This window comes from Zosterops lateralis (genome assembly GCF_965231275.1).
Source record: "Zosterops lateralis genome assembly, chromosome: 11".
NCBI classification, from domain to species: Eukaryota; Metazoa; Chordata; class Aves; order Passeriformes; family Zosteropidae; genus Zosterops; species Zosterops lateralis.
In genome coordinates this window covers 12,813,045-12,840,795 of record NC_139771.1, presented here as the reverse complement: position 1 = coordinate 12,840,795, position 27,751 = coordinate 12,813,045, and the positions used below count along the sequence as shown (strand labels likewise).

The following is a 27,751-nucleotide window of genomic DNA, read 5'->3' as shown; positions in this document are numbered from 1 at the left end:
GAGGGGCTCGGTTCGGGTCGGGTTCGGCCGGGCTGGGCCGGGCCGGGCCTGACGGGAGCAGACGGGCTCAGGCCGGGCTCCAGGCCGGGCTCGGTTCGGTTCGGGTTCCGGACGGGCTCAGGCCGGGCTCAGGCCGGGCTGGGTTCGGTTCGGGTTCCGGACGGGCTCAGGCCGGGCTCAGGCCGGGCTGGGTTCGGTTCGGGTTCCGGACGGGCTCAGGCCGGGCTGGGTTCGGTTCGGGTTCCGGACGGGCTCAGGCCGGGCTCAGGCCGGGCTGGGTTCGGTTCGGGTTCCGGACGGGCTCAGGCCGGGCTGGGTTCGGTTTGGGTTCCGGACGGGCTCAGGCCAGGCTCGGTTCGGTTCGGGTTCCGGACGGGCTCAGGCCGGGCTCAGGCCGGGCTGGGTTCGGTTCGGGTTCCGGACGGGCTCAGGCCGGGCTCAGGCCGGGCTGGGTTCGGTTCGGGTTCCGGACGGGCTCAGGCCGGGCTGGGTTCGGTTTGGGTTCCGGACGGGCTCAGGCCAGGCTCGGTTCGGTTCGGGTTCCGGACGGGCTCAGGCCGGGCTCAGGCCGGGCTGGGTTCGGTTCGGGTTCCGGACGGGCTCAGGCCGGGCTCAGGCCGGGCTCGGCTCCGCAGTGCCGGGGGGGCGCGCGGCGGCGCGCGCGCGGCGGGAGCGCGCGGGGCGCAGAGGCGGTAGCCAAGATGGCGGCGCGGGTGTCGCAGGGCCCGGCAGCCCGCGGGCGCTCTTAGGCCGCGGCCCCCCCGCCCCGCCGACCCCGGGCGGGCTCCCCGCCGCCCCGGCCCCTCCCGCCCTCCGGCAGCGGCGGCCGGCAGGATGCTGCCCTCGCAGGAAGCCTCCAAGCTGTACCATGACAACTACGTGCGGAACTCGCGCGCCATCGGCGTGCTCTGGGCCATCTTCACCATCTGCTTCGCCATCATCAACGTGGTGGTCTTCATCCAGCCCTACTGGGTGGGCGACAGCGTTAACACACCCAAGCCCGGGTACTTCGGGCTGTTCCACTACTGTGTGGGCAGCGGGCTGGCGGGCCGGGAGCTGTCGTGCCGCGGCTCCTTCACCGACTTCAGCACCATCCCCTCGGGCGCCTTCCAGGCGGCCGCGTTCTTCGTGCTGCTCTCCATGGTGCTGACGCTGGGCTGCATCACTTGCTTCGCCCTGTTCTTCTTCTGCAACACCGCCACCGTCTACAAGATCTGCGCCTGGATGCAGCTGCTGGCAGGTACAGACCGGCACCGAGAGCCGCGGGCACCGGGAGCACCGGCCTGCCCCGGGCCTGGCGTTGGGGACGGGTGGGGAGGATGTGGGCAGCGCTGAGCGTGCGGCGCCCCGGGAGCCCCGGCAGTGTAGTGGGGTCCCTGGCTGCAGGGAGTACCAAGGTTGCTCAAGGAAGCTGGGCTCAGTCCAAACACTGCAGGGCCGTGGTTCCAGGATCCAGCCCCGCAGTTTCTTGGGACACCCAGGCCAGGTGCTGGTGCTGACAGATTAGCAGGAATGGGCACCAGTTTGGGACACTGGCACTCAGGCCTCCCTGGTATCCCCTGGCCACAAGGAACACAAGGAATGCTTAGGAAAGCTGGACTGAGTACAGGTACTGTGTATCCATAGGGCAGCCCAGCCAGGAGCTGGCCCTAGGATGTCCCAGGGCTTCCTGGGACAAGCAGGCCAGGCACTGGCACTGACAGGGTACCACAAGCAGATGATGGCTCTAGGCACTGCCTGGATCTCCCCAGGCAGAGCTTGGCCACAGGGAACACTGAGATTGCTCAAGGAAGCTGGACCGATACAAGTGCTGTAGGGCCATGGGTCTTCTCAGCTAAGAAATGTCCTCAGGACACTCTGGGGCTTCCTGGGACATCCAGACCAGGCACTGGCACCAGGAATGGTGGCACCTGCTTGGGGCATTGGAACCTGGGATTTGCCAGGCAAGGTCTGACCCCAGGGAAACATAAGGCTCTCTGAGACACAGTCAGAGGGAGAGCTGGATCAGGGACCCACTGCAGGTGACCCCAAAACAGGCAGTGACCCTGGGACGCCTGGATAGTCTGGAGCACCTCAGGACATCCTGGGCTAGGGATCCACCTTGGGGCACCTCAGTACATCCCAGTCAAGGAGCAGCAGTGGGACACTCTTCGACAGGATCTGTTGCACAGAGGCAAGGACCAAGTGCAAGATGGCCTAGGACACACTGGGTCAGCCCTGGGGATTCAGACACCCCAGCACACCCCACATCAGGAACTAGCCTCCCTGTCAACCCCAGAGACATGGGGTTGTCCCCAAGAGATACTCACTTTAGGGGAACACTCAGCCCCCAAAGGGATCCCGCCACTGGAAGAAGCCCATGCATGGATTCCCCATCCCTGTAAAAGCACCCTTCAGCTCCCCCTTAAAGACAGATTATACCCAGGCCCCCTCTCTCCTGCATCATGAAAGGGCTGTGAGGACAGGCCTCTCCCAGCTCTCTCCAGTGCTTCCCACAGAGGAACACCATACATTTACCTTGATGTTTCCCTAGACATGACCACTCAAGCGTAGTAATTAACCTCCCCAAAAGTGATCCTGTCTGTAGATCCTCCTTAGCTCCCTCCACTGATGAAACCCCACTGCAGATGTACCTCAAGACCCTCACAGACTCACTCCTCAAAGTCACACTGTACAATCACCCAAACCTTTCCCCAGAAGGGGACCTGATGCCTGTATTGATAAGGATCCCAAGTACCCCATTATGCACAGACTTCTAAGGTGTCCTCGTACAGGGTCTGTCCTTTTGGGAGAAAGAACCTGAGGAATGATGTTGAGCTTCCATTGGTAGCAAGACCCTTCACTTCCTTCTCTGCCCAGTTTTACCAGGTGTGGACAAACACTGCATACTAAGTGTGAACAGACCTAGAGCTTCCACTGGAAGGACCTACAATGCCCCTTATTCCTAGTGAAAGGACCCCATTCATCCTCTCTGTGAGAAGGGCCCCAGTCATTGATGTGGAAGGATACAGCCCTTCTGTGTGAGGACCTTTCAGCTAGCCCAGCTCTTTCCCTTGCATCTGGCTTGGGCTGGAAAGCCTAACCTCCCCTCACCCAGATCACAGCCATAGCCAGACCTGGAGCTGCCTTGGCTTATCAGGAAATTCCCTCATCTTTAATTTTCCCTGTCCTGAAGATTTATCAGTTTAAAGCAAGCTCAGAGCCCAAATCCTACCGATTGTCGGCAGCTTAATCAAGTGGCTTGGAGTGCCCAGCTGCTGCTGCACAGGGAGCAGTGTGGCAGAGGGCACTGCACTGGAGGCAGCCCTGGGTCTTCTCCCCAGTGCCTCCTGTCCTGTCCTGGCTCAGGTTTGTGTGGCCATAACAGCACTTTGATGTTGTCACTGCTGGGTACCCTTCAACTTGCCTTGGGGCTTGTCCTTGGTCACACTTTTCACCTTGTAGTTACACTGTTGTTTATGCTGCACTTGTGAGAATGCCCAGTGCTCAGCTCACTGGGGCCATGGGCTGCTCTTCTGGCCCAGCCAGCCCAGGTTGTCTTGGAGCTCTCCTGGAGCAGCTTGGCTCCATGGCTTCTCTGTCAGGGCAAGTCCAAGGCAGCATTAATACAGACTGGCCTTCCACCCTGCCCTGAGACAGGACAGCATGAGAGAGCTGCTGTCCTGCAGGACAGGCTGACATTCCCATCAGAGAGGGCCTGGATGCAGAGGTGGTGGTATGGTGGTCCCAACAAGAGAGAGAGACTCTGGCAGGAGTCAGGCAGGGCTGAGCTTCCCTGGGCACATCTGAGGCAGCCACAGGTGGATGTGCTACCTTGTGCATGGAGAAGGAGCTGCCGGGACCTATGGAGAGAATACCACAGGCCAGATCTTATGGGTAGGGCAGAGATACAGCCTGATGCAGGCTCTGGCACATCATGATGGCAAACTTCAGAGATTCAGGGAGGCTGGGAGGTTGGAGGATTCTGACAGAGCAGAGCTTGGAGGAGCAGAGAAGAAAGGACATTCCTTCTGTCTCAGTGAGGGTTTAGCTGAAGAAAGGACATGCACTACTATGGCAGAAACAACTGTAAGGCCCAAAGTCTCTTGGTGTCACTGGTGAAAGGCAGGTGAGGCAGATGGTGGGCAGAGAGATGGGGCAGAGGTGTCCCCACCCCATCCTTATGGGATGGCTGGTGCAGAGTAAAGGGCTGCTGATTGTGGGCATGGATGGGCTCTTCAGAGGAGAAAAACCAAGTGCAGGAATGTGGGGGAGGAGGATGAGGAATTCTGAATCTCTTTCAAAAAACCAAAAAAACCCCAACCAACTTTGAATCATTGATGTCTAATTAGTGGACAGCAATCAAGGCAGGGTTTAATTAGAGCTTGACAGAAAGCTCCAGCTCAAAAGCCACTGCCCCCCTAGGAGGAAACTGGATCTAATTAATAGGAAAGACTCTGCTTTATCGCAAATAGAAACGTGGCCATCTGCCCTGTTCAAAATCCCAGTAACGCAAAACTGGAGATTTTGCTAAATCCTTCTGTTATAAAACCAGAGATGGGCCCTTAACATGAGCATGTCAACAACTGTATGACTGACATCACCTGCTGCCACCCCAGTACTCCGAATTAGTGGAGGAGCACCTCCACAAATGGGCTGTGAGGGTGATCCCCCTTGGGATTCATCTGCACGAAATAAGAGCACAGGAATACACCACCACCAGGCTGCCCAGGAGCCTGAGAATTTCCTCTGATTCCCCAATACTCTGCTCTAGCATAAGACACAGTCACCCTGTGAGTTAACTCCAAGCTTTGAACAAAGTTGTCCTGGTGCCCAGCTTTTATGCCCTTGCAAGACAGCCCAGCCACCTCTGTGTGACACTGCATCCATGTGCCTCCCCGAGTGGGCCCAGCATTGTTTCCAGAGGGTCTTTGGCTTTGTACTTAGGGTCTGTTGAAGGTCAAAAGAGGCAGCCAGCTGAGCACACCATCCTGCTTACATTGAGGAATTGACTGGCCACGTTTTAAGGTGTTTCTCTGTGCTGCAGGTCAAGCAGTCAGTGTGGTGAGACCTTCACACTCCCTCCCTTAGGGGTGCATGAAGCATGGGGTGCCTTTCCACCTGGGGCCATGCTCTTGGCCTTAGGGCTGGGCTCTGTCCTTATCCGTGGCATTTTGGCATTGACTGTGCCATGTCCAGCCACCTTGCCTGATGGAGAATGTGGTAGTACATTCCATCTGAGCTCTTTTCTCCTTTGGGAGACTCCCTTCAGAGCTACACTCATCTCTTGGATGGGCCCTTCCAAGGCCTGAGAGCAGAGGCAGATCCCTAAGCAGGGCTTAATCTTCTGCACCTCAGCTGTGTTTGCCACCATCTGAGTGGGGGCATGGCATGGTTTTGGTATATCCATGGAGAGGAGTAGTGAGGTGTTGCCCAGATTTTTCAGCCTTCCTATGTTTATGTTTTGTACTGGAGCTTTCTCACACATTGTAACATAAACAAAGAGTGGTGTTCTGTAAATTATGCATTCCTTCCAGGGGGAAGGACAAATTGATGGACTTCTAAGTTTACCAGTGGGGTCAAAGAGGTGTCAACCTCATCCCCCAATCCCTAATCAAACTCCAAAGACTATGTAAGTCAGAATCCCAAAAGAAACCTTCTTCTTCTTTCAACTGGACGGTGTGAGTGTAGTTTTTTCATATCTGTCTGGTGACAGTGAGGGAATTGTTGCCAGCTGCTGGGCTGAGCATGGTGGAGCTGTGTGGCTTCAGCCCCAAGGGAAAGCAGGGTCTGGCCTGAGTGAGTGCTACAGCCCCAAAATCCTCCCTGGTTGTGGCAGCAGTGCAGTGGCTCTGCTGAATCACATCAGGACAGGCTCATCTTCAAGACTGTGACTTGCTGGAGACCCCAGTCCTTTCACAGACTTTGAGGTTTCAAAATATTGTTTTTATGGATATAAAAGTAATTCATTGACATTCTTCATGAAAAAATATGAGGCAGATGCTATTGCTGCAAACTGGCTTGGAGTGTAACTGGGACAGCTGCTGAGCGTGAGATTGCCCAGGGAGGTTGTGGAGTCTCTGTCTCTGGAGTCATTCAAAACCCACCTGGACATGTTCCTGTATCACCTGTTCTAGGTGACCCTTGGCAAGAGGCTTGGACAAAATGGTCTCCAGAGATCCCTTCCAACCTTAGCTATCCTGTGACTTTGCAGTTTATCCTCAAGCCCTTTCTCTGTCAAAGGGAGAAATATTGCCCATATATGAACCACTTCCATCTGCTGACCTTGCAGCAAAAGCAACAACACCGCAAAACCCCTCAGCATTTGCTGAATTGCTGTCTTCTGGACCCCAAAAAAAGCTTTCTTGAAGATTCCCCTCTTCTTCCCCTAGCACTCAGGTCTTGCAAAGGGGACAGGAGCCGGGCTGCAGCCCATCCCTTGCATCCGTGCAGCGCCGTGCGCTCCGCAGCAGCCGCGGGGTTTGCGCGGCAGCGCAGCCCTCCCGTCGCGGCTGTTAATGTGCCTGTGTACTCGTGGGGAGGGGCTGAGCCCGGCCTCTCGGAGCCGCTCGTGTCCTGGAGCTTACATCCCTTAAGTGTTGTTCCAGATAAAGTAACTGTCAGTTCTGATTCATACAAACTCATAACTCTATTCTGAGTCCTGCTGATTTTTTGGCACAGAAACAGCCCGTGGAGCAAAACGCCGTAAGGGAGCTCGTGTCTGTGTAAATGGCCGGTGCTCGCCGTCCTGAGCACGCTGCCCTTAGTGTTGGTTTATTTTTGAGGGATTCAGTTTTTAGGGGGAGGAAGGGGGACTGTGTTTGTCCTCTTTCCTTTTGATGCTCAGCTCTCAGGAGGTTTTCTGGTGAGAAGTAGCCGCTCTAGATCCCAACAGCACAGCATAGCCCCTCTTCCCTAGGGTTTTGGATGTGCTGTCCCCACACCAGGTTTAAAAAGCCCCTTTTGGACCCAGTGATTGCTGGTTTTCCCCCCATTACCCCACATCTTCCCGTTTGTGTGTTCTGTGGTGGTGTGATGCTCTGGAGGAGGTTACATCCATGTCCTGAGCTCCTTCTACCCACGGCAGGCAGAAAAGCCAGTTTTCCCTCACACCTGCAGACTAAACTAGACAGAAAAAGTAATTTTAAAAATCAGATTTTAATCCTGCAGGCACAGCTGCTCAGGACAGTGGAGCAGTGGTACTCAACAAACATGGGGGTTATTCTGACAGTCCAAATTAGCTAAATGTACCCTTGTACCAGGAGGTGTTACCCTGCCAGGAGAAGCCTCCTCTTTCTGCTGAAATCTCACTCCAGTGTTGCAGCCTGAGTCATAACATTGCATTACCTTTTAATTCCCTTTTATTCCCTGATTAATTTCTTTTGTGAGGGTATCAAAAGCCCTTGAGATGCCCATGTTGTTTCTAATGGACCTTGACAAGGGAGCACTGAGGAGTGAGAAGTCACGAACCAGGTGTAAAACCAAGCCAAGAAATACCAGTTTTATGGAGCCAGAGCCCCAGCCCCAGCAGGATCATTCTGTCCCAGTGTTCATTAAAATGCCTGCTCTCAAAACTGTCTTTACAACTGGGAAAACTCTAGAAGAGGTAGTTGGAGCCCAGGCCTAGGGGAAGGATGGCAGCTGCGGGGTGTGACAGACCAGTCAGCCATTCTGACAGTGAAGACTGGCACCACACACTCAGAAGAACAGGAATTAAAAGCAAAATGGACAGGAGTTAGGTTATTTTTTCCTCTTTAATAGTGGCTCTTCATAGAGGAGTCATCACCTGGTGCTTTTCTTGTGGTTGCAAGGCATAGAAATAGGCTGCTTTAAACAAAACCCAGGGTTTTCCTGTGGGTCTGCAAGGAGCCTTGGGGCATTTGGAGGGAGGTGCTGGTGGAGTGGGCAGAGGGACGGGCAGGCAGAGCCCTGACCCCGCATCCTTCAGACCTGTTGGAGAGGACAGAGCTGAGACCTGTGGACTGTGTGGGGATCCCCTGCTTGTTCTTACTCTGCTCCTCAAAGTCACTCCTTGCTGCAGGCATGGGAAGGTGTTTCCAGGACATTGGGTGGCCTGGGGACGTGCAGAAAAGGGAATTGCTTGTGACAGAGAAGAGGACTCGGCTTGCTGCTGGAAACACGTAGGACAGATGGGAAGAGGAGAGCACTGAGCTGCACTTCACCAGGAGGGGACCTGCCTTCAGTAGCACAGCCCCACTTCAGTCACTTCCCAGAGAGCTATGGAGTAGTGAGGGGTTTTTGGGAAGAGGCCAGTCACCCTCAGACAGATGCATTTGGGTATGTGTGGTGACTTGGGCACATGCCCCTGCCCAGTAGTAAATTTGTTGTTTAATTCTGTCAAATGGGCTGTGAGGGCTTCAGTAGAGCTCCTGCAGCTGCTCAGTGGGACAGGGCACAGACTCCCTTTGCCCTGGTGCAGTATAGAGCAGGCACATGGGGAGAAGAAGGATCAGAACAAGCAGACACAGGCTGGAGCCAGGAAGTGTCCTGGCAGTGGCCATCACTGCCTGTCCCCCCATGACTGTGCTGTGACAACCCACTGCACAAGTGTCTCCCATACCTTTTTGAGCCACCCTACTTTTGCCTTAAACCCTGTCTCTCATGTCCTCCATGAGTGCTGTGGCTCTCCAGCATGTTAATCCACTGCCCCATGCATCACTGCCTGTCATGCTGTGTTGGGGACTTGCAGATATCCTGGGAGACACTCACGCCTTTGGTGTTTTCAGAGTGGTGAGCTCTCAGCAGGCTTCTGTTTTACCTGGGCAGCTGGACCCGCATGGACCCCAAATAATAGCTCAGAAATGCAGAGGACATGCCAATGCCTGCAGAGTTCAACGACAGACACAGGGGCTGCTGTTCTGCTCCTGTGAAGGACTGACTGAGGGCTGTGCACAAAGGCTGGGAGCCTGCCCAGGCCCTTGCTGGTGCAGGTAAAATTGGTGCCTGATTTTTTAACTCATATTTGCCTACCACTTTGGGCACAGCCCTGTTCTCCTTTGGGCCCAGAGTGGCTGTTGCTGAGCTCTGTTGCCCACCCAGGCAGCTGGAGTTGCTGCTTTCTGTGCTTACTGCATACCTGTGGTCCTTTTCTCCTCCTCAGTGATTTCAGCAGGTCTCTTAACACTGTGCCCATTTCCACACTGGGTCGTGCCAGCCTGAGCTGTGCTGTGGGGGTAAACCCACACTCTTGCTGCGGGTTGCCACAGAGCACCTTAACTTATTTCATAGCTGCACTGCACTGGGAGCTCAGAGGATCCTAAAATCCTCTTAGCATCTCTGCTTTCACAGGAACAGTCCCTGGCACAGGTCTGCTGCACCTGATCCCCTTTAATTCAGGCCCTCAGCTGAATTAATGCCTTCCTATTCCAAGGTGCCCAGGTCAACAGCAGGCCAGGCTGCTCCTCACCATTTAGCATGCAGTGCATGGCACTGGTGCTGATTGTTTCCCTGCAGAGGGATGGTTTTGGGTTGGCCCAGCCCCAGTGAGCAGGGAGCTCCCCCAGACAGGCTGTGCTTGGCTGGGAGTCCCTGGTGCCGATGGAGACATCGGTTTGGCTCTGTGCAGCCGTGTGGTGCTGGGGTGGCACCAGGGCTGTGCATTGCAGTAATCAGCATGCAGGGCTTGCCGCTGTCCACAAAGACACTTTTACCGAGGAGGTTTGCTATGTGGGTGGAGGAGTCAGCGACCAGGCAGCAGTTGCTATGTGACATTATGTGCCAGTGTCTCTCCTTGTCCCTGTCCTTTCCTGGGTGCAGCTCTTTGTGATGCAAGGACTGTAGCTACTCTTGGTGTGATGCCCTGCAGGCACTTCCCTCCCTCCTGGGATTCCCCTTCCCGATGGAGAGCAGTTCAAAACACATGCCAGCACCCAGAAAGCTCATGCCAGACTGCCAGCTGCCTGCCTGCAGGGTGTTTGCTGTAAGGGATGGAGAGATAACTTCTTACTGGTGTGGGCACAAGCCTCTTGGTTCTTCCTTAACTCAGGGCAAAAGTAGCTGCAGGGCACCGCAGCCAACATCATTACTATTTTTAGCCTTTCCAGCTGATATGGGCTGAGGAGCTTTTGTACTTGCTGTAGTCAGAAAAAGTCACCTCCTTACCTTGACAGTCACAGGCTTTGTCTTGGCATTTCCATCCCTGTGTTCCCTGATGTCTCCTTGCTCAGCGTAGAGTGCTGGGTGGGGCCTGCTGGGAAGGTGACCCCTGTGGGAGTGGTGCTTGCAGGCTGTATGGTGGTCAGGTGTGGGGGCTCCTGGGGATTCCACTCCTCTCCACAGGCAGCATCCCTGCCTTCAGTGCACCAGTAGCTCCTGCCCACATGCAGGGAGCTTGTGGTGATGAGGAAAGCCTGTGGGCAACCACTGATCCTGTGGCTGATGCTGGTAGAAACCAAGAGCCTGAAGTCCCTATTTGTGCATGGGACAGGTTTGGGACAGTCAAAAACCACAGTCCCTGGGGTTGCTGAGGCAGAGGTGGCTGTCACCTGGCACGTTGCCTGGCTGTCATGGGGTCAAGGTGGGCTCCCTGGCAGACATGGGCTGCACTCATGTACTGACTGGTGGGCCCAGTGCCCGGCACTGTCACTCCGTTGTCTCTGATGGTTCCCCCTCCTCTCCCTCTTGCAGCGCTCTGCCTGGTGCTGGGCTGCATGATCTTTCCCGATGGCTGGGATGCAGAGACCATACGGGACATGTGCGGGGAGAAGACAGGGAAGTACTCCCTGGGCGACTGCTCCGTACGCTGGGCTTATATCCTGGCCATCATCGGCATCCTCAACGCCCTCATCCTTTCCTTCCTGGCCTTTGTTCTCGGCAACCGGCAGAACGACCTGCTGCACGAGGAGCTCAAGACAGAGAGCAAAGGTGAGCACCATGCTGCTGGGGGGATCCTGGGTGGGAACAGCCTGGGGGACTTGGCCCCTCTGGCAGCCTGGCAAGGGTCCCACGGGCTAAACTGCCACCTGCAAGGCAAACCAGGCTGGGCAGGGTGGGAAGGAGCTGCTGAGCCTCTGCCCTGCCTGACCTCTCTCTCTTCTGTTTCCACAGATTTTGTTGGCACTGCGGTAAGCCTTGAGTGTCACTGTCCTGTCCCCTGTCCCTTTGTGGTGTCTCTGGGTGTGGCTGTGCTGGGTGTCTGTGTGACATGGATGGGATGGAATGGGATGGGATGGGATGGGATGGGGTGGGGGGACCGTGGCTGTGTGGGCAGCAGGGTTGGGGGCAATGGGGAAGGGAGGCAGCAGAGACAGGGGTGGCAGGGATGGGGACAGGCATATGCCTGACACACACAAGTAGCACAATGGTGCAGTAACACCTGCCCAAGACCGTCCACAACCTGCTGTGCTTTCCCCGCAGAGGATATAAGGCCGACCATCCGCAGCAGGACCCTCTTCCCATGGCCGGCAGCCTGGGCGCTCCCTCCCTGTCCTGCCCTTCATTTGCTGCCAGCGGCCACACAGCGTCCCGCGCCGCCCTCCGGGCCCCGGAGCCCGTGCCAGGGATGCGCCAGCCGCCCGCCGCATCCACGGCCACCTCCATGTCCACGCCGGCACCACCATCCCACGCACCCCGCCAGCTCCGTACCCACCGCTGCCTGTGGGCCGCCGCCGGGGGAGGATGCCTCAAATCCGCTTTGTTCAAGAACAGAATCCAGCTGCGGTTTTGTTTCAAGGAAAAAACAGTCTTGGAGTTTTTAACAGATTTCTACATCCCCAGGACTCCTGACCTGCTGCCTCCCACCCGAACGCGCACCCAGTGACGCCCCGTGCCGGCTGCTCCGGGTCCCGGACCCCTCCCCACTCCCATTTTGTACAGCTCCGTGATCCTGTCTCCACAGCTAGGGGACCCGGTGGCCGGGATGGGGCCCAACCCCTACTTTTACATGCAAATTCATATTCTCTAAACAGGGTAAAGTGACTCGAGCCCCCTCTCCCCCCCGCCCCGGGAGTCCAGCCCAGGACATGGTGTGTTCCTGGTGCGTGGCCGGGGCCGCAGGCTGCTGCTCGATCCCCTCAGCACGGGGACCGCAGGGGCCTTGCTGCTGCCGGCCGTGGGACACCCGACTCGCGCCGCCGTTGAATGTAAGCCCTGGTAAGTGGGAGCAGCTGAACATGCAAAACCCCCGGGCGGGCACAGGAGGATCCCCCCGCCAAGACCCCTCCCCGAGCCGGCCGCGGGCTGTTGCCAAACGCCTTCCCTCCCCATCCCCATACGGTGCTTTATCTCCACTGGTGACAGCAAGGCTTTCCCTGCCGCCCGGCACGGCCCGGTGTCCCCGAGCACTGCTGTACCCACCCGGCCTCCCGGCTGTAGCTCGCTGGCCCGCGGTGATGGCGTGCGGGGGGCCGGCGGCCGCTGCCCCGGGGCAGCACTGAGTCCAGCGGCCTCCGGGGCCCACACACGGCACCCGAGAGCCGACACCCCGGCACGGGTGGCTGTAGCCTGGCTGTGGCTCTGCTGGCCAAACCAGCGTGTGTGTGTGGGCTTCCCCTGGCAGCAGGGGCTTGGATCACCGCAGCCCTCGCAATGCAATAAAGTCCTCAGCACTGGCCGTGTCTCAGTGCGAGCAGCTGGGGCTCCTTGCAGGGCCCGGAGTACGGCCCCCAGGGGCTCGTGGGGGCCCTGGCAGGGCTGGACCCAGGCACTGGGCAAGGCCAGGGAGCAGGGCGAGTGGGAGCAGGGAGCAGAGTGGGACCCACGGTCCCGGGATGGGGCCACTGAGCGTGGAGGCTGCTGGGGGATGGCAGTGAAGGGCTCTGCAGGACCCAGCGCCTCACCAGACACCGGGGGCTGGCTGGAGCAGGTAAGTGGTGCCCTGAGGCCCTGCGGGGTCGCGGTGGGGGATGGAGCTGTGCCGAAACATCATCTGGGAGCCAAAGCCACCCGGGATGGAGTGGGTGCCAGCACTCCTGCCAGTGCCCTCCGCCAGCCATGAGCCCAGCGGTACCCACATCCCTCTGACAGCTGCCCCCCAGAACGAGGTCAACAGGAACCCGCAGCAACTGGGTCTTGCCAGCTTGCGAGTGCTGTTGCCAGCTGAATTGGAAAAACAAATCAAGAAAATCAGTGGAGAAAGGAATACAGTAGCTGTAATATATCTGTATTTTAGTACAAAGTTTGATACAGTGTTTCACAAAACCTTATTGAAAAATATAATTCAAACCAGATGAGCTCGGAGCCCTGTGTTGTGGGGAGGGTTGCGGTGGGTTCTTCCTGACCATCATCAAAGGAGGTGGTCTGCGAGGTCAAAGAAACCCCTGTGTGTCTTGAGCTGCGGTGGGGAGCCCACTCTGCAGAGCTGAGCTTCTACCCACGTGGACTGGCACACAAAGAGGGGCTCTGGCCAGAAGGAGTCTCAGAGAAAGGGTCGGTCCCACCTCGTGGCAAAGCAGGGGGTGGGGGCAGGGATCCCATCCAGCCCTAGGAGCCTTTGAACCCGTCCCACCTTCTGCCTGTCCACAGTGCACGAGTGGTCTGTCAGCTCACTGGCTAACACAGACTGATAGGAACCTCCTGAAATTCATCGAATTCCAGTGTCTTGATGGAAAAACCCCCTACATTGCCGGTCAGTCTAGTGGCATGTTGCGGTAGAGGGGTGGGGAGACCATTCCAGGCTGTGTGAGGGGCAGCATGGGGAGCTCTGGGACTTGCAGAGAGCTTTGGCCAGGTCTGGCTCCCCCGGTGTGGGACACACTCACAGCCCTGGTGAGCCCTGCAGTGGCACAAGAGGCTGAGAAGAGTGCGGTTGGTGCTACCCACAGTTGCTTTCAGGGAAAGCAGTGAAGCCACTCTTTTGGGAGACACAGAAGGACAGAATGAACCATGACAGACACTTCCCAATGTCAGGGGGAACATTCTCAGAGTGAGGGCAATCAAAGACCAGAAAGACCAGGTTTGGGCACCTCAAACCAGCACTTGCAGACACACCTGGCAGGCCCCACACCAGGCTCAGCCCATGTCAGGCTTCTTAAGGAAAAGGCAAGCAGTATGAAGCCTCTGGATACCAGGTTCTGGCACACCAGAAAACAGGTTTTAAAGCAGGTGCAGTGTTGCAGGGGGACATCCTCCACATCCATCTCCTCCCCAAATGAGGTTGGGCAAGAAGAACAGCAGCAGCAGAGCCAAAAATCTCACAACCCCAGCCAGAAGCTCGGGGAGTTTCCTCAGGAACAGCAGCTCCTAGCTTCACCTGGCAGAAGGCAGGAGGGAGGTCTGCAAGGCTGCTCCTGCAAGGATTTTCTTACCCTGCAGGAGACAGGGAATAGAGACTTATGCCCTCGCCCTGTGTTCTGGGCATCAGTGCTCAAGGTGGTAAGAAATTCAACAATACTAGTTTTCAAGTTAAGTATTTTTATTATCAAAATTATTACATCTCTTGTGAAAGTTCAAATGTTACAGCATGGTGTAAAAACTCCACTAGAGTAAGAAGCTACAGCCCCCACCTTTCCTAGAGCTTTCCAGGGTCCCCCCCTCCTGCCCCCCTGCTGCGCCCGAAGGTGCTGGAGCCTCTGGGCAGGGCCCCCCTGGCCCCCTCCCGCCGCCTGGCAGGGCAGAGCCCGCCTGCCCCGTGCTGCTCAGAGCACGAAAGGGGAGGCTGCACCTCCAGGGCTAAGCCAAGTGAAGTTTACACCTATTTTATACAGTATACAGACACCCAACTGCGGGGTGACAAGTTCCATCCCAACACGCTCACAGCCAGACAGTGTGAGAAAGTTACTCTTTGTTTCAATATTTTAAAAGTCTCCCCTAGGCTGAACAAACACCTGATTTCAATTGTGAATTAGAGAAATCTGTAACAGTCCTAAAAAAAGAGGAAGAAGACTGTGCATCTGCAAGGAGAGGGGAGACAGACTCACAGCATTATGTTATCCAAGAGAAAGGAGAAGTTCCACTGCAGCACCAGGGATGACACCTGTCATATATTAGCTAACCTACTATGGTTATAACTGAATATAAAATTAGATAAATAAAAACACGCCCGATATTACAGTAAACAAGTGAGAAAGAAGCTGGCAATCGTATGGAATTGAACACACAGCGCACTGTGTCTGGGCTGGCTCTCTTGCCACGCTTGGCGGGTGACAGTGGCTGGGAAAGACCCCACATGGCACTGCCTGGAGAGCCTCTGGCTCAGCACGGACCAGGGTGCCCACCCACCACCCCACCACTGCCTCTTGCAGCCCCCCCACTCCTCTGCCTGCAGCCCCCCGTGTGCTGCAGCATCACTTGACTGATCAGGCCCCGGGATCCCCTGTGCGCTGCGCACCAGCAGCCAGAGAGCCCCCGGCGTGGCAGCACGTGGCAGCATGGCCCCAGCCGTGCTCCTGTTCACAGATTCCTTAAGCGACCTTAGAAACACTCGTTCACGACAGACCTGCAATGAAGCAGCACACGACAGCACACCCCGGATCCTCTGCAGCCACAGGCACACGCTCCCAACCCCTCCCGTGCTCTTTGCATTTGCGGAGACTCTGTTGTCCTGGAAAAAGCTCTGACGGTGGCAGTGGCGACCCAGGCCCAAAGGCAGCCGTGTGCACTTGTCTGCTTGTGACTGGAATGATCGTAACGGATTAAAGCCCTCCCCAGAACGCACTGAGAACCTGACCTATAAAGAGATTGGAGTTAACTTCCCCCAACACTTCCTTTAAACTGCTTTTGAATTCAGAACTGTGTCCGTGCTGCATGAGTGACTGTGGCCATGGGCACGGACCAGAGACAGAGGCTGCGCCACAGTCATTGCACTTGAACCATTTGCTTTTTTTTTTTCTCCTTTTTTTTTTTTTTTTTTCTTTTTTCTTTTCTTTTTTTTTCTTTTTTTTTTTGTTTCTTTTTGTTTTTTGCAATGTACCCACATGTCAGGGAACTGCTTTGCTACAGTCTCTGCCTCAGAGAAATCTGTGTTCTCCTACCAGGCCAGAGGCCAATACTGCTCACAAATCTCACCCGTGCATTTTCGACCTCAGCCTCTGACCCCTGGCACCCCAGCATCAGGTGCAAGCTCCCAACACCGGCCCAGGAGCCACTTCCAGAGGTGACTGGAAGGAGCTATGGGCAGTTTTGTCCTCCTGAAGTCCAGGCAGCCCTAGGAAAGTCCTGTTTGAGTCTTTACTCCAGAACCTTGAAGCTGCTGCAGTCTGTATTGATGGACGCTGCTTCCCCCACGGTGCGGATAGTGTTGTGCATTGGAAATCACTGCGCCCCGGGAGCCCTGGTAGAGAACAGACTGCCCAGAGTTCGGCAGGCTGATAGTCCGCAAGTCTGACTGTAGTGACCGAGCACTTTGTGGGGCAGAGGATGAGCCCGACGCGCCTGTGCAGGGCTGGGAGCCCGACTCCAGGGACAGAGAGTCCACAGCTGTCTGCTGTGCCGGGCTGGCAGCCGCAGGACAGCTCTTCCTCAGGAGGCTGCTGCTGATGCTGCCAGAGTGCTGCTGGCTGCTGAAATACCCCGAATTCCCTGCAAACAGGGCAGAGGAGTCTGTGGAGACCGAGTGGGCAGGGCTGGAATATGAGGTGGAGGAGAGGGGTGTTTCCGAGGAACCATGGGACAGGCTGTGTCCTGTCCTCTGTGCTGCTGCTCGGTAGCTGTATCCAGGAGACGGCGCGAGGTGCCCTCTGTACGGAGAGGAGCTCTGCTGGAGCAGGGTCTGTGATTCTGCCTGGGGACTGTCAGACTGCAGAAGCTGAACAAGGCATGCGGAAAAAAAGGAAAAGACATGTCAGGCTGACTTCCCCATTTCCTACCTGCTTCTCATCCCAAGGTGCTTAGTGCAGCACTGTGAACAATGGCAGCTAAGCACTGTTTCCCTCCTTATAAAAGCTTTATTTCAGAATGGGTAGATAAGATATGAAAGCATTTACCTGGTAGCTGTATCGAGAAGGACTGTAAACTGCTGGTCCTTTGTGGGCTTCTGGAGTGTCTCCTTCTGCTGCATCTGCAATGTACAGGCAAGATGTTAAACTTCACCCCACCGACCGAGGCTACCGCAGCTCCCTCTCAAATGACACCAAACAGTCCAGCCCTTGTGTCCTGCATTCAGAACCACCTGAGATCAGAGCAGCCTCCCCAGCCACCAACATTTCAGAAACTGAAGAAACCCAGCAAAATACAACTGGGAAACCTAAACATGTGTGAACAGCCACATGTGTAAGAGTGGCTGCTACCCTCACACCAGTTTATCACAAAGCCCACCTGCCTTGGACCACCCTGTCTGAATGACCACACCTGGAGATAACGCACAGACACAGCCAGGGCTCCCCTGGCTCTTCAGCAGCATACGAGAGACAGAAGATGGTTTCTAAGGACATGGCAGTTTCTCCCTCAGTCCTGGTTACAGGAATCCACACTGGATACAGTTACAGCTCAGGAGACAAAACTGCCCTTCTTAGCAGGCTGTAGGCAAGATCCCGTGGTGGCTCTTCCTCAAAGGCAAATCCAGACACTTCCAAAGACAGACATCTGGTGCTGCCATTTTGGGGACTATGGTTTACAAGCCAACTGAGCTGCTACAAACAGAGATACTCCTGGAACTCAGAAATGCCTGTTTTTCTAACAGGCCAAGATTAGGGAAATGCTTTGAGGTTTGAAGGGCACCGGCAGCATACAGCACACACTGACCCACCTCAGATATGTGAGAGACCAAGAGGAATAAAATGCTTCCTGACAGAGTAAGCCTTTCTTGCACTTCAAGGGTGGGTGAGCTTCTTGTCCTACCGTATCATTGAACTTGACCTGGGGTAGGCAAGAAGTACTTAGTGCAGTGACACAGCCACTGTGCCAAATGTGTGCTTCAGCTGCTACCCCTGTAACCAAGGCTGGTGTTCTTGCTTTCTGCAGGAGGGAAGCTGCTGGGACTAGATGATTTCACATCAGAGTTCTCCCGCAGACTAATGAGACAGAACTGTTTATCTGCAGCATCTCGGGGATTCTCAGCAGCCACGTTTGAAATGCCTTGGTGAAACAGTGTTGGTATTAGTATCAAATTTATATGACAGATGTGTCTCAGTCATGAAACAGGACAGGCTGCCTCAGTCTGCTCTGTACTTCTGCCAGACAAGTCTGGCTTTGCCCCAGCTGCACTGGCACAAGCATCAGTGCCAGTAGTGCCTGTGGTTCTGCTGCCATTGTCCTCTCTGTGCTACACCACAGTGCTGGCTTGGCTAACACGGATCTGGATGTAGCTCTTGTCTGTTTCTGAAGCTCCCTCAGGGCACAGGCCTGCACAGATTGGGGCATGAAGCTTCCAGCATGTGTCCTGTGCCACCTTCAATTTCTGAAATGCCATCGATGCAGCAAGGGACTGTTTGGTGACATTCCAAGTACTGCAGAATGGCAGAATTCAGAAGTTTAGGGCATGTTTTGTTAAAAAGTCATGCATGGAAGAGCTGTTTAATCCAGAGATCATTGTGATTAACAGAATCACAAGAGATCCAAAGTATGAGAATCACAAGAAATCCAGATTTCTGGAAGTAACTGTTTCTTAAAAGGATGGGCACACCAGGAGAGCTGTGCAATTTACTGGCAGTGCCTGTTCCCAGAAAGAAACCTTGACAAGTTAAAGACTACTGAGAGACTAAATTACTGTGACCTTCCTGAATTTGCTTTATGTAAACTTAAAAACTAGAGCCAACATTTTCCTCCCCCATTCTCAATACCTGCACAAGGGAAGGACATGAATAAATGCTTTTCTTGGCTGTACTGGCCTGTGTCAACCTAAAGCATATATGAAGTGACAGGTTTTGCTGAGAGTTGTTGCAGTTCTCAGAAGTGTGCAGTGCACACAAATTTCATTTCATTGCTACATGCCTCATCAGCAAACCCTCCAACTTTGGGATTTTTTAGTTCCTTTTAATATTATCTGTTACAGCACTGAGTGAAAATGTGCATCTTCATAACTCCTCCAGGTGCTATCAGGAACAGCAAGAGACTCAGCCACCCATTTGTTTCACTAAGAAGCAGTGCAGCAGCTGGGGGAGGGGAGGTGGCTCAAAGAATCTAAACAAGAATCTAAACAAGCTGCTGAAGAAAGTGCCAGAGCAAGCAAAAGAAGAAAAAACGTACTTTGCTGTGCTAGGATGAAGGAGACAAGATGACTTTTGTCAGCTGCAGTATTAGGTTTTCACAACTGTGATATGGTTTATGTAACAAGAAAGAATTTATCACTGCAGATGAAAGTTTAACTCCATCCTAATGCTTAGGTGACACTGAAGAGCCAGAGCTGTACAGGTTACACTAGGCAAAGACCTGTTCCAAGAGCCAGGATTTTGTCTGCTCTTCTAAAAAATATCCAAGAAAGCCACTTCCACTGGTACGGGAAAGAGAGGTAAAAGACTCCCAATGGAGTCCCATGAAACTCTGACATATTTGATAAGGAAGAGGTCTTCCTCTCAAGACTAGATGAAGTAAAAGCACTGAAAAAATGTGCTTAGGTGTAAAAAACCAGAACTCCAAATGAGAAGTCAATTTTCAAAGCTGGTCTCAAACACACCTTACTGCAGTTGGGGAAAAGGCTGATTTGGAATGAAGGAAGTGCATACTTGCCCTAAACTGCTCAGAAACAAGATTAATACACTTGTCTGAATGTTCACCCAATGACCATTAAATGACAGCTTTTTCATAGCATAGGAGGTGCTAACCTATCTGTCCAAGGATAAAGAAGCTGTCCCTGTCAGACTCAAGGTACAGGCAGTCTTGAATTTAAACCCTGGAAAAAACCTAGCGGTCTTCCAGGTCTTATAAAAGAGGGATACAGGCTCAGGCAATATTTAAATAACAGTAAAGTTTGATTTGCAGAAGGCAGCTTTGATAACGTTAAAGATGAAGGTACAACTAACCAACTTCACATACAACTTGGCAAAGTTATCCAAAGCAAACATAATTTCCCAAGCAAACGCCCCAAAGTTTCACCGTCCTACCTGTGTCTCTGTCCAGAGCAGTGTCCTGGGTCGGGGAGGACTCGTGTCTCTGGGACACCTTTGCGCCGCTCCGCAGCACCTTCTCCAGCATCCCCCGGCCCTCCCGCAGCCTCTCCACTGACGTCGGGACCATCCTGCAACAACACCCCAGAACAGCTGAGGATTGCTGTCACACCCCTGAGAGCAACGTGACTAATGCACAGGGGATCAGAGAACACCAGTTCTTTAGATAAACGAGGAACAAACTTCTGAACTGCTGTTTGCCATGTAAAAAACCTCCAGCAGGATTTCAGACTGCTGGTCCTTGCTATATCATGATGCCGTTGCCCTCAGAACACCAAATTTTTAATCAAAAGCATGGTATAAACATCCAGTTCAGTAAATCACCTGGTTAAAGAAAAGTTATTATGAGATTCAACACTTTTGTGAAAATCCTGATATTGGCTTAAGATTACCTGCAGTTATTTTGCATAATTATGTTTATTCAAACTAAGCAGAAGTAAACTCAATACCTTTATGATAATACAGTGCCATGACAATATAGTTGGATACTGCAATATTCCTGAGCAGAGCTAGCTGGGCCATTGTGCTCACTAATGCCACTTTGTTCTGTTTATTTTGTAGTGTGAAAACTCTCCACTCAAGATTGATGCTAGATATTGTTCCATTTTATAAGTGTCTTGTCTAAGGGTGAAAAAGAGGTGAAGTGGCTTTCCTAAAGCCAAAGTGTTGAAGAAAACAGAGCTACAAACAAACTCCAGGCCCCTGGGTCAACATTCCATCTACCACACACAGGACTATCCAAACCTCTTTGGAAATATATCTTTTAACCTACAGACAGCATCACTATGACCAGGGATTTACAACACCTTTACTCTGGACATTGATGAATTTGTGCCTTAAAAATACCCGATTATAAGTATTTAGATTATATTAAATGCACTGCATATAATGCAAGCATGCAAATTAACTGCATATTTACTGATATCTATATTTAACTTTTGTTAACATATATTGAAAGCTGTGCTTTCCATTGGGTTTTTTTTTGTTATTATTTTGTTTGCTTGGAGACTTGTTTTCTGCCAGGCTGGGTTTACTGGGCAGGAGCACATCTGTTTACATTGTGATGGCTTTATCCTGGCAACTGAAGTGGACAAACTGCTGGGTTTTTTTTATGAAAGCTATTCTCAATTATTGCAGAATTCAGCAAAAATCCAGAAAACTGTATACATTAAGGCATGAAATTTTAGTTCACACCAATTTTTTTTTCTTTTCCTAATATTATTGTGAATGTCTGGAAATGTATCTGATATATAAGCACACAGAGTGAAAGATGAAACTGGGTCACTTTACCTCAGTAACAGGTTCAAATATATTTTTTTAAAGTAAAAGATGAGTGTATGTTTGTCAGCTGTGCCCATTAAAGCACAGAAACCCAAGAATTATAAAGGCAGCAAATCTGCTTAATCCCATTTCAAAACCTATCAGCATGGTTTCAACTTTATATCCAGTGTCCCTTAACAATAGGATCTTTATTCCCACACAATACTTACTCCTGAAACCATGGGGGAAACTGAAGCCAGAGCAGAACCTGCTGAGGGAGCAGCAGATGAAGCTCATAGAACATAAAAGATGGTACTAAAGCAAGGATGACACACTGACACCTCACCCTGAACTAGTTTTAGTTCATTGAGCTGGTTGGTTTTTTTCCTACTCTTTTACAGGCAGGAGGAAGTATCACGGGAGGAGAACGACATGGGCTATTACCACTGTTATAGAATATTTGAAAATAAAATAATGATAAAATAATCATTACCAGATGGCCTCAGCTGGGCCAGTCTCAATATCTGGCAGAAAGTCATCTGGGAGACAGAAAATGGTCAGAGAGGTGAAAGACAAATTGTTTCTATTAAACTCTGCTTGAAAAGTGATGGAAAAAAGAAGGAAGGAAGGAAGGAAACAGATCTATTACTCCTCCAAATTCACCCAAGTGCTTTCAACACAAACTTCACACTTCTCACTGCCCTCAGCACTGCTTTGAACCTCTCTTCATGCCACCCCCCTGACATTACCCGAGCAGTGACCCAACCATCTACGTGGAGATGAGCACGGGAAAGGGGGATGTGTGTGTCTGTGTGTGCCTTTCTGCTGGTGCTGTACATGACCAGAGCCTGACTCCAGAGCAGCAGAGCCAGTGCCCCAAATGGTTCCAGTCAGCAGAACCTCCCAGCCATCACGGGCACTGTAACGCCACACCCGGCAGTTCAGTGCACTACTTTGTGTTTGGGACCAGGTTCAAATGTTTTTGAAGACTTTCCCCTTATCAAACCTTCTCAGGGTAACCATGATAAAGTGGTTCGTCCATGCCTTAGGCACACCACTGACTAGAGTGGAGTAAATTAGCAAAGCTGGAGTTGTTGCACAGACCCTGCTTCTAACATGCAAATTTACAGAGGCCTGTGGGCTTTCCTTCAGAACAGGAGTGGACTTAGTATCATTCATGTCCAAAAAGAGTGAAGGTTCAGCAAAAAAAGACCTGGATTAGACTTTCATTGCCTGGGCAAGACCTTACAACCCAAGATCTCAAAAGGGAACTGGTGGAAGAGCAACAACTGCTTAAGTTTGTACCTTTCAAGACAGATTTTTGAAAGCTAAACCAAGAACTAAAAGACAGGCTGAGAAGAGTGTTGGTATCCTTCTCAGTTGTTTAGCAATTATGAAAGAGAACAATACCAAGAGACCCAAATTAATCCATCTCACTGCACATATTGTTATGGAAATGCCCCCTTGGGAGTTTGGTCCTTCCTCGTGGAGCAATCTCAGCCTTGCTTGGAAGAGCAACACTCACCACCTACTGCTGATGCTCTCCTGGGATTTACTGAGCGATGATGAGGAACTACAGCCCCTCGAGTCCGGCGGGCTGACATCCTCTACGTGAGGCAGGGAGGGATGAGAAGGGGAGAAGCCACTTTGTGGGGAGGATGGAGTTCGTGCTGTGGAGCCCGACAGGCCGTTCCCGTCGGCGTCGGTCGCGGAGCCGCCGCTGCTCTGCCGGGTGGGGGTCCCCGCGCCGCGCCCCGAATCGCCGCCCTCCTTGGCCTCCTGTTTCCGCTTGCGGTACTCGAGGAGCGACACCTGGGGGGAAATACAGCCATCACTCAGGGAACACAGGGGACCAGGACAGGGGGAGGAACAGGCCCATGCACCGTCCAAAAACACTTCTGAATCTGCAGGTAAAACTTGAATGGGCATGTTGGGATTATCAACTCTTGCTGGATCTGCAGGCGCTCCAGAAAAGAGCTAAGTGGGGCAAATTCAGACTGCCATGATCACCCACTTTTTACTTTTTAAGACCACTACATCAGCAGTAATATCCAACTTGTTTGCTTCTCTAACCACCTGGATTTTCACATTACTTCAGGAGATGCGTATTCAAGCAACAAGCTTCTATAACCTCCCTCCTCTCAAAACCCTCCATACACTCTCTCTGGTTCACGACATCATGTAATTTTTTTTTCAGTATCTGTACATCCCCAAAGCACCTAAGAGTCTTCTTCAGAGAACTGGTATCTTCGGTGCCCAGTTCATCTGTACTAGTTCAGCCACATTAACACTAAAAGCTTGGTGAAACCTTGCACAGAATTTTAACTTGATTACAGCAGGTTCCTGCTAGGGAGGCATTGCAAACTTCCAGCTTTACCACCAAAACAAACTGCTTGTAGCCAAGGCAGAATGTGTTTTGGGCAAAGCAGTCTCAGATTTGTCAAAGACACCAACCAAAGATAAAGCAGCCTTGGAACACAAGGTCAGTGGAACCAAAAAGACACAAATATTTCCAGCTGAACACTTACCTTTCAGTGCCTTCCCTCAGAGTAAAAGGACTCACAGAAGGCAGCTCTGCTGAAGAATTTATCAGCTATGACTCAGTGCCTGTACAGAAGGCTTTATGATGCTAAAATATTGAACAGAGTATTTCCAAAAGAAGCTCAACATATGAAGGTTTTAAGTTAAATGTAATTTTAAAAGAAAAAAACAAAGAAAAAAAATCAAGAGACTCCAGAAGTGGAAAGGAAATAAGATATTCCATCCAGCTGGGCCCTTAACAAGTGATCTGAGTTACCACACTTGCCATTAAAAAAAAATTCGAGCACAGGAAAAGGCACTGATATTTGTCCCATGAGTACTCAATTTTTTCACAGCACTACCTTGACTTAACATTTTACCTCATTTAGTCCCATGAGGGTCACTGGCCTGCTGTAAGAAAGCAGTATGTGTTTGCTTTTGTTAAACCATATTCCTGTGTTTTTAGTTTCAAAGAGCTAAAGTTTAATTAACCTTCATCTTACTTTCGTTGCAATGTTATGGAAATGTTCTAATACGGTCTAGTAAACAGCCTATGTTTTCTTTTGAAACATTAGACCCTCTTTCCTAGTAAGGACCCTTTTCATCCTGATAAATAACACCTCCGCCAGCTGTACAGCTGCACTGTGTTATTGCTCTGGGTCTTGTCTCAGTCTAACAACTGTTAATGAAAGCTGCCAGCATCCTGCTCTTTTTAACTGTGATCCCAGAAGAGGTATTTGCACTGTGGTGTCTTTTTTTCCACTTCTCACATCAAAATCTTGCCTAAAGGGTATCTCTCACTCTTGTAACAACTGTTTCCACCCAGGCACTGGATGCCTGGATAACTCACACAGACTCTCTGTTCTCCCTGTAAGTCTTTGCAGGAACCTGAGTGGGAACTGTAAACATCACGGCGACCTAAGAATTTCTTTTACAGGAGTACTTGCCTTCTTCCTTTGTGGCGGATTCTGGGGAGCAGCTCTGGTGCCTTCAGCAGCCCTCTCGCCGCAGGGGGACATGGATCCATGCACAGTCTCTTTGAGCAGCCCTGACTCGTGTCTGCTGAAATACCCTTCGGCAGGAGAGCTGCAGCATCCTGCTTCTGAATTCACTGGCTTCCTCTCTCCCAAAGGAGGAGACCCTTGCAACACCCCATCCACACGTGGCATAGCGTTCAGTGGGGAGAAGGCATACATTAAATTAAACTCTGTCCGAAAAGCCTGATCAGAGCTTCGTAGCAGCATCTGTGCTTCCCCACTTTTCCCTGGGAAGTTCATCTCTGAAGTAGAGTTCATGGAGGATTGTGGAGCCGCATCAGAGGATGCAAAGCTGAGCAGCGATGGCCGTTCCTGGCAGGTGTTTGCACTGGAATCCAGGTACCCACCCTTCAAATCCTCGGATCGGAGGCAGACCTGGAAAATCCGAGAAGGATATAGGAGGGGGGTGGGTAGTCAGGAAAAGGGTCAAGCAAGGGTAGGCAGACAAATTTAAGCAGAAAACCTTCTGTACAATGCTAGCTTCCTGTTTCCCCATTCCTTTCTGATTATCCCTTTGGTTCTTTCCTGCACTGTTCTGCTTGTTCCACAGGGGAATGACTGACACTAAATAATGATCAGTTCAGCTGTCCAATATGGGATGCCCTTTCCCCTTCAGCAGTCTTTCTGCAGCAAGAGGATAAAGCTCAACACTATCCCCAGGCAGTTAATGAATTAAACTCAGCATTTTCAATTGTCTCATACATCCCCAAGTTGATGTCAATGAAGAGCAGTAGCCAGGAGAGAACAGAACAGAGCTGCTGTCCCTCTGCTGTTTTATTAGCCAAGTTCTTGCTTGTCACAAGTCAGCCATCACTAACTTCCTAACAATAAAATACCCAGGACCTCTAAGCCATTTGTTTTCACTTATTGTGAGCTTTGGAAATCTCTAACAATAGTACATTCATTTAATTTTTACTGCAGTTTTACATTTTACAATTTCAAAAAAAACCACAATGGCATCATCTTTGTGCTGTCAGAGTTTGTGGAGCACTAGGAAATGATACAACAGTATATTCGTTTATCTACCTAAAGTGCCAAAAACCCTCCAGGGCACCAGAATAATCATCTCCTTCACCACATTAATATGTTAGGATCTCAGAGAGTGAGTATAACTGACATGATTTTATCTTCTTTGCAGGACTACAGTGCAGAGGGAAAAACACAGCAGCACCAGGCACCAGCTCTGCCCTCCTGCTGTTGCTGAGAACATCTCCCCTGCTGTATTACAGCTCCAAGTAATCTACCACATTGGAGATGAGCATGTATTTTCTACTATGAAACAGTCACTAAGCAAAGTAGTTCACCTTCTCTTTTACAACAGGTCAGGATAAGCAAAATACTACTTTTTACCATCTCCTCAACATTTTCAGTCTGCAGGTGAGTAGGTGGTATGTCAAGGCTGAAGAGAGCAGGTCAGGTGCATCACTGTGCTCATAAGTCAAAACTAGTGGTGAATGCTTTCCTTTCCCCAGCAGTCATTTGGCCACTACTCAGTAAATTTCACAGACATGGGCTGGGCTGAGTCAGAAATTGGTGATGGTAATTCCAGGGTCCCCAAATCTCTTGCCTGCACTGCAGTAGCTGAGACATACTGAGTCTTTGCACTGTTTCCCACAACAGCAAATCAAATTCCAGTCTTCAATTTGTTTGCTTTGTTGTGATAACCATGAAAACTCCCCTCAGCCTGTGACTAAAGCTCCACCCTCATTCCCAGTGCCTGCACGCTCCTCCCTCCCCTCCCAGCCCACATGCCCCCGGTTCAGGTGCCATAACTACCTCAGGTGACATGGACTCAGGCCTGTGCACAGGGGAGCTCTCGGGGGAGGACACGTTCTAGAGGAGGGAAAAGCATCTAGTTATTCATCTGCTTCAAAAGTCAAGAGGCAATTACAACATACAAAAGCACACAGGTTAGCAATGGGTATTCTAAACAACTATCCCAGGAATTGGCCCCGGCCTGGACAACATCATGGTTGGTTAAGTCGTTTCTAAAGCTTTCTGGAAGCACAGATAGGACTGGGTTACTGCACCTCATGATGCAACTTAGTACCCAGAACACAGCACATGAACGTTAAGAAAAGCAACAGCTAACTCTTTATATTTCTGATGCTGTCAGACAGACTTCGTTCCAGGAAGCATAGAAAGGACACTTATGGTTTTCAGTCTGAGAACATGGGAGAGAAGAAAAGCCTGGTTTAGCCCAGAAAGTAAACTAAGATCCCCCTTAGATGACACTAAGATGACCTTTCATAGTCATGTACTATAAACCAAACATGTCTCTTTCAATCCACAGTGGGCCACCTTTCCAGCTCAAGTCAAGAGAAGAGGTGTGAGCAGCCAGCTTTATGAAATATTGTATCATCTTGAGCACCTATCCTTGAAGGCAGTGTATGCATGTGACAGCATGTTTAAGGGCTCTTTCCAAGCACTTCCCTTTCCATGCTATTGAGCAGGCCTAAAATAGAATCAGAGAGGCAAGATTCCCAGAGCTATGTTGCTATCAGAGAAATATAGCAGGAGTCACCCTTTTCTGCAAAGTAGAAAACCTCAGAAAACTGAGGGATCTCAGAAATTTCTTAACAAAAAGTTCTGACAAACTCCACAAAAAAGCAGAGTCATGTCATCATGCTTCTGGCCACTGTTATGAATATGGAGGGGCCAAGCATCCTCTAAATTGTTCCCACTCTAGAAAGATCACAAAATAGAGTCTAAAAATCCTCAATCCATAAAAACCTGACAAACAGAGCTTCAGAAGTTTGTGATACAGGTTTTATAGAAAGCAGCTAAGAAATCAGTCAAGAAGGAAGTTTCTTAAAAGCCTTCAAAAAATGTATTTCCCAGCAAGACAAGATGGCAAGTCACAACTTCTGCTTCCCTGAGGAAGCTCGTGAACTGATGGAAGAATTTTGCTCTCTCCTCGCAGTGCCACAGGTTTATACTTGGGGAGATGCATTCACT

At 51.6% G+C, this 27,751-nt stretch overlaps 2 protein-coding genes across 2 annotated transcripts in view; one reads left to right on the top strand and one right to left on the bottom strand.

Annotated features, from left to right (window-relative positions):
* Positions 1 to 822: 822 nt before the first annotated feature.
* Positions 823 to 11,758, top strand: LHFPL4 (LHFPL tetraspan subfamily member 4; the record flags this gene model as incomplete). The annotated part of the gene is made up of 4 exons (XM_083869280.1): positions 823 to 1,240; positions 10,627 to 10,863; positions 11,047 to 11,107; positions 11,356 to 11,758. Exons 1-4 carry the CDS (start codon positions 835 to 837, stop codon positions 11,756 to 11,758), a joined length of 1,107 nt encoding a protein of 368 aa, XP_083725406.1. The 5' UTR covers positions 823 to 834.
* A 2,584-nt stretch (positions 11,759 to 14,342) lies between these two features.
* Positions 14,343 to 27,751, bottom strand: part of SETD5 (SET domain containing 5) — a 40,081-nt gene continuing 26,672 nt past the window's right edge. The window contains exons 18-23 of the mRNA XM_083869255.1: positions 26,570 to 26,626; positions 24,704 to 25,168; positions 22,762 to 23,048; positions 19,914 to 20,047; positions 16,860 to 16,933; positions 14,343 to 16,681 (exon numbers count right to left, since the gene is read on the bottom strand). Of these exons, the coding sequence (XP_083725381.1) occupies positions 16,082 to 16,681; positions 16,860 to 16,933; positions 19,914 to 20,047; positions 22,762 to 23,048; positions 24,704 to 25,168; positions 26,570 to 26,626 (1,617 nt within the window). The 3' untranslated portion in view covers positions 14,343 to 16,081. The remainder of the gene's footprint in view (positions 16,682 to 16,859; positions 16,934 to 19,913; positions 20,048 to 22,761; positions 23,049 to 24,703; positions 25,169 to 26,569; positions 26,627 to 27,751) is intronic.